The sequence below is a fragment of the Brassica napus genome, chromosome C4 (assembly GCF_020379485.1).
Source record: "Brassica napus cultivar Da-Ae chromosome C4, Da-Ae, whole genome shotgun sequence".
Lineage (NCBI taxonomy): Eukaryota > Viridiplantae > Streptophyta > Magnoliopsida > Brassicales > Brassicaceae > Brassica > Brassica napus.
Window position 1 is genome coordinate 54494067 of NC_063447.1, and position 5833 is coordinate 54499899.

Genomic DNA, 5833 nt, shown 5'->3' on the forward strand with positions numbered 1-5833 from the left:
CTCCTTTCCAATACTGTTACATAGGATATGATTACTTACTAATAATTTGGTCTTATGAACTTGGTTTCCCGGGTATAGCTTGCTTCTGATGCAGTATTTGGACCAGACCAAACCATTGTTTTGAAAATTCTTGGAATAGAGAGATCAACCCAAGCTCGCGATGGTATTGCAATGGAACTCGAGGATTGCTTGTTCCCTTGGTTGAGAGAAGTTGATATCAGAACATATCCTTAGAGCATGATTATTGGGGGTTTCTTAGCGTTGGGTTATTTAAGAGCTGGTTCTTAACTTTTTTAGTTAAAAGTTAAGAGATAGTTTCTTATATTCCGTTAAGAACCTCACGCTAAGAAACCTCCAATAATCATGCTCTTATGCAGTGTTCCAAGATGTGAAGTGAGCTCTTCTCATTGGTGAAAAACCTAGAGGCCCTACTAACGTCAATGTCTTTGTAATGGGAAATCCTTGGAACACCAAGTGTTCCAATAAAACAGAACTTCCCACAAATATAATTAAAATCACCAGCTAATAGAAATTAAAGAAGAAGGAAGAAGTTTAAGCAATCAATACCTGAGAATATGTCTCTGTTTTGTAACTCCATTTGAAAATGGCATTGTGGTTGATAATCTTCAAGCTTCTATGGTTCAACAGAATGAAAAAACTCCATATACGTGATATTGAGAAGATGATGATGATTAATCCAGTAAGAACATCAATCAGACTGATTCCACTCATAGACAAATCTTAATCGGTAGAAACAGAAGAGCTCATAGCCATAGGTGCCGGGGAGCTTGAAACCACACATCGTCGAGGAGGTTTCCATTTCATCGGCATAGACAGAAACTTGGCGGCAAGACCGCCCTCTAACCATCCACTGTTCTCTTTTTTTGTTTGTGTGACTAATCGACTGTTCTATAATGAACGCTGACATTAACATTTTAACAATTATGTATCTTGTAGGATCACCGGGACAATATTGACTGCCTCACTCCACCAGAAAAATGTTCCTCCAATCTGTGAAACAAAACAACCCATCCTTCGTAAGTAATCCTGTTGAGCAGCATGCATCATGAACTAAGAAAATGTTTTTTTTTGTGCAACATTAGTTATCTACTTAATTAACTTCATTTGGTAACTAAATGTCTTTAAAAAAAATATCTCGCAATTTACCCTGTAAATACTACTCTCTCCGTTCCTAAAAGATCAATATTCTAGAGAAAACTTTTGTTTCAAAAGGATACATATTTTATATTTCCAATGTAATTTTTGTCAACTAATAATGAGAAATTGTGAAGTTCAAGAATATTAATTGCATTTCTTAAAATCTTTTTGATTTAAAAATATAGGAAATATAAATTTACAAAAAGCTATGCATTTATAGCTAAGTTTTAATATGTTTTATTAAAAAGTGTGAAATTCTAAAACATGGATCTTTTAGGAACGGAGAGAGTATATGTTTTGAACCAAGTGTTGTCCAAGGTTGAGTCCTCACAAAAAGAGTAAGAGATGTGAAGAAACCATAAGAGAAGACAAACTATACCACATTAAGCAACAACATGCCAACAACGTTTTTCATTTATGTTCACAATTTTTTTTTAAAAAAGTTTAAAAAGTCAAAATAATGTGTGAAGTTTAACAAAAACAGTTAAAATTAAAGTTAATTAGAAGTTAGAAAAAAACTAATCCTTCAAATGACTGAAATTTTACTGATGTAAAAATCAATGAAACTATATCGAATTAGAATGTGATATTAACTCAAAACAGTAAATGTTTTTACAAAAAATGAAAAATATGAAAATAATGGTTTGGATCATAATTTTGGACCGAAAATATATTCTAAATTCCCCTAAACAATTAAATAGATGCATTAATCGTTAATATTGTAATCAAGAATATAAGAAAAAACATTAAGTTAGAACGTATATAAACATTACAAAAGATAGTAATTGTAAAATTAAATAGAATTTTATGGTAAAAGTAAAATAAATTGAGAATATCTAGATTATCTTTTTACACTAGTTTTAATCAAGAATAATATTTTAACTATAGTTAGATTGTCAAATATTATTCTGTTTATAATAAAAAATAATATATTAAATAATGAAAATTTTGTAGAAGTTTTAGTGTATTTAACTCATACAACATTTTTTACAAAAATTGTTTTAATTATTTGTATGAAAATTGTTTATTAAATAAAAGATACTATTTAATTTTACTTAAAACAATGAATATATAAATTAACTATACTTATTATGATTATAACAAAATATATAATAAGCACAAGAAAGTACACTATAACAAAAATTAAATAACATATATATAAAATAATTAAAAAAAATAAAGATAACCAATTGAAATGTATAATCCGCGCTTAGCGCGGACCGGCCCTAATATATAATATGCTATTACAGTGTTACTATTCCATTACTCTGGTTGTCCTATACTGTTATATGGAATGTGAACTTTGTAAATGTTCCCATATGTTACGTACTTTGAATATACTTTTTTTTTTATTTTAAAACGTCTACTATTTTTTTCATTTTTACTGCATACATAAAAATTTAGGTGATAAATAAATCTGAGACATACGCTTTGTTTTTTTTATAGGTGATTGTAAATATGCCACAAAAAACATGACGTTATCTACTCTCTCATTTGCAACTAGAAATTTGTTAAGCGCATGGACAAAATTGAATAGTTTGGAGTTTAAATGTCTGACATTGAATTATTATGTTAAAATTATTGCCATTTACCTAATTTGTGTTATACGGCAAATAAGCCCAAAAATCAATCGATCGAAATAATTTTTTTTGTTTCTGCCAAATACTAAGTTTTTTTTTGGGTTCAAAATTTCCATGACACAACTCATATACAGGAAACAAACGATTTATACGGAGGAACAAGATGGACCATGTTAGATCGATCGCACGCGCCTGCGGAGTGAAAAAGAAATGAGTAATGTGAATTCCCCCTCGTAAGATTTTCAAATTTGAAAAAACAAAACGACTCTGACCCGACCCACCACCACTCTCGGGAAAAAAGAATATCAGTAGGTTCCTCCTCCATCGCTTGCCACTAAAATTCAAATTAATCTCATATGATATGAATATCGCTTCCTAGCTGAAACGCACAGATTCATTCAATCGAGCGAGAGCCATGGGTTGTCTCTTCCGTTGCTTCCTCCGTGCCAAAGCCGAGGAGCAATCTACCGTCGGCGATTCCGTCTCTCAACCTCCCGGCGTCAACTCCATCGTAATCCCCTCTCTCTCTCTCTCTCTCTCTCTCGCTTCCTTTGCTTTTTCTCACATCGTCATTCAATTTCAGTCTCGAATTGGCAGTTACAGTTCTCACAAGTTGAAATCGATTGTAAATGTTCGTTTGTTAGTCTACTTGAGCTGGATTTTGGTAGCTCGGCGCCGTTAACATATCTTCTTTTACATATGGTTTCAGAGAGGCCATGACTCGAAGAATCGTTTATCAGCTCTGTTTCTCTCTCAAGGTAGTATTAAAATCTCTTCTTATTCGTATGGTTTGAAAGAAGAAGAAGAAGAAGGAAGGTCTTACTTGTTTCTTCCTTCTCTAGAGAAAGCAGATTCTCCGCCACGTCATCACAGAGAAGGATCTGGTTTGCATATTCACAACGATCTCATCATCAAGGATGAGGTATATCTTCCTATCAATTTCGAACCCTAAGAATCGCGTGATTCCAATCACTCTTAGCTTCCATTGTGTTGTCAATTAGCACTTTTCTGGAGGATAAGGTATCTTCATGATTGATTATGTTGCTTGAGATACTTCTTTGCTTGCTTTGTGATATTGGAGGTCAAGCTCTGGCCTGTGGAATGGATTAAAAAAAAAAAAAAACACAACGGTTCTATTTTCTTATGTTTACATCATTACCTTTCCTCGAAATTATCTGATTCTAATCACTGCGTTTGCTAGAGACATTCCATGTCTATTTTGCTTGCTTGCTTGCTTGATAAGTAACTAGTGTTCTATGTGTGATGTTATTGAGTTATTCTTGTTTTTAAAAGGAGGAATGCGTTGTACTTCTCACAGGACTTTGCCCCCTTTTTCCTCGACATTCTGTACTTGTCTACCCACTACGTTTTAGGCGTGTTGGTGTTTAGAACACAATTCTTTGTATAGAAAATATTCAAGCAACTTGATAGAAGACCTTGCGAGATTCTTTTGTTTTTTTTTTGCATGTATCAATCGAATTTCTTGCTCGCTTTTACAAAATGAAAACATAATCCTCCTGTTTACCTCTGGAATTACAGGTTCAGCTTCTCAAAGCTTGCGGTGTAACAACAGCCACACCGATTGAAATTAGGAAAGCATCCCAAAAGCTGGAAACTCCTCAACGTGGAAAACAGCTTACATCTTCCCAATTTCATTCCTGGATCTCTGATGCAGTCTTTCACTTGGATGAACCGTGCGAAGAGGTTTCAGAGCAAACTCCTAGCAGGTGGAGTGCTACTTTTCTTAGCAAATATCTCTTTAAGCAGAGCATTTGAAAACTAAGACTGGCATGACTGCTGCATATATCCTAACATTATTTTACAACACGCAAGAGGTTTCTTTTGATCTTGAATTTTACTCTTTTGTCAAACATCAGTTGCGTGACGAGGATCTCCACTGGATATAGTGATGCTAGTGAAGAAAGCCAAGAAAGCATTGGTACTGAGTTCAGGGATGGGGTGTATAGACCCAGCAAGGTGCCATTCACAGATGGAAAGAGGAAATCAGTGTGGTCTAAATGTGATTTTGATCAATCTTACTCTTCTACTTCTTCCAAGAGCAGCACTTCAAAGACACCAGAGAAGGCTGTAAAAAGTAATTTCTTAACAACCTCGCGTAATCTGACCTCATTGAAGCTATCTGATGAGATTTAAACTCCTGCAGTTATGGAATCAGCAGTAAGGGGGAGACCAAGAATCAGGTCGCACTGTTTGCATTCAGCTTCCAGTCTTACTGAAAAGGCCTCCATATGTAAGCTCCCTGAAGATTCAGATGAGACTAAAGAGCATGCTTGCAAAGAGAAAAAAGAACCTGAATCTCCAATATCAGTAACTTGTGAGGGAAAGTTGGAAGAGAGTTCAGCTAGTCCTTCTCCGTGGGTAAAGCAGAGTGAAGAGAAGAGTAACCAAAAAGTGACGGCTACTATATCCACTGTTACTTATGGGGACAGGCCCATCATTGGAACGGCTGCTGCTCACTGGAACGAGAAAGAGCAATCTCAAATCTCACCCAAATGGTGGGATGGTAATGGGATACCAAACTCTACAAACAAGTACAAAGAGGTACCTACGCTCCTGTTTAATCTCTAGTCCTCTCACTCATGATACACATGGGAGTTACTTTTCTTAATGCAGGATCAGAAAGTGAGTTGGCACGTAACATCTTTCGAGGAGAGATTGGAGAAAGCACTTTCAGAAGAAGGCGGTCAAGGTTTCACCCCATCAAGGTACATTCTTCTCCTTCTCTTAATGCTAGTAGTAAGTAGTAACCGATGATTCATAAACCTGTTGCTGTGCAGAAAACTTGAATTAATGGAAGAGGCTCAAAGGGACACAGCTATATCACAGCTGCATCATCCAGCGCAATCCACATCAATCGTTTCCTTTTGAACATCGTGTAGTCTGTTGAGTATTGAGTGGTTATCATGAGTTCATGACTCATGAGCAATATGATACGTAGAAGAATCTATATAGCAAACTTTACACGACGGTTCATGATTTCGTATATCCTTTCTATCACATCACCTGTAATAGATGCAGTGTCATTCGTTGCAAGTCCTGAATGATTGGTTACCAAGTGCTTGATATTTTAAATA

General features: G+C 35.1%; 1 protein-coding gene across 1 annotated transcript; it reads left to right on the forward strand.

Moving 5' to 3' along the window:
- The first annotated feature begins 2857 nt into the window (after window positions 1-2857).
- Window positions 2858-5833, forward strand: LOC111205469 (protein JASON-like). The gene is made up of 8 exons (XM_022701340.2): window positions 2858-3249; window positions 3448-3496; window positions 3581-3660; window positions 4278-4465; window positions 4616-4833; window positions 4903-5300; window positions 5373-5464; window positions 5537-5833. Exons 1-8 carry the CDS (start codon window positions 3154-3156, stop codon window positions 5625-5627), a joined length of 1212 nt encoding a protein of 403 aa, XP_022557061.1. The 5' UTR covers window positions 2858-3153; the 3' UTR covers window positions 5628-5833.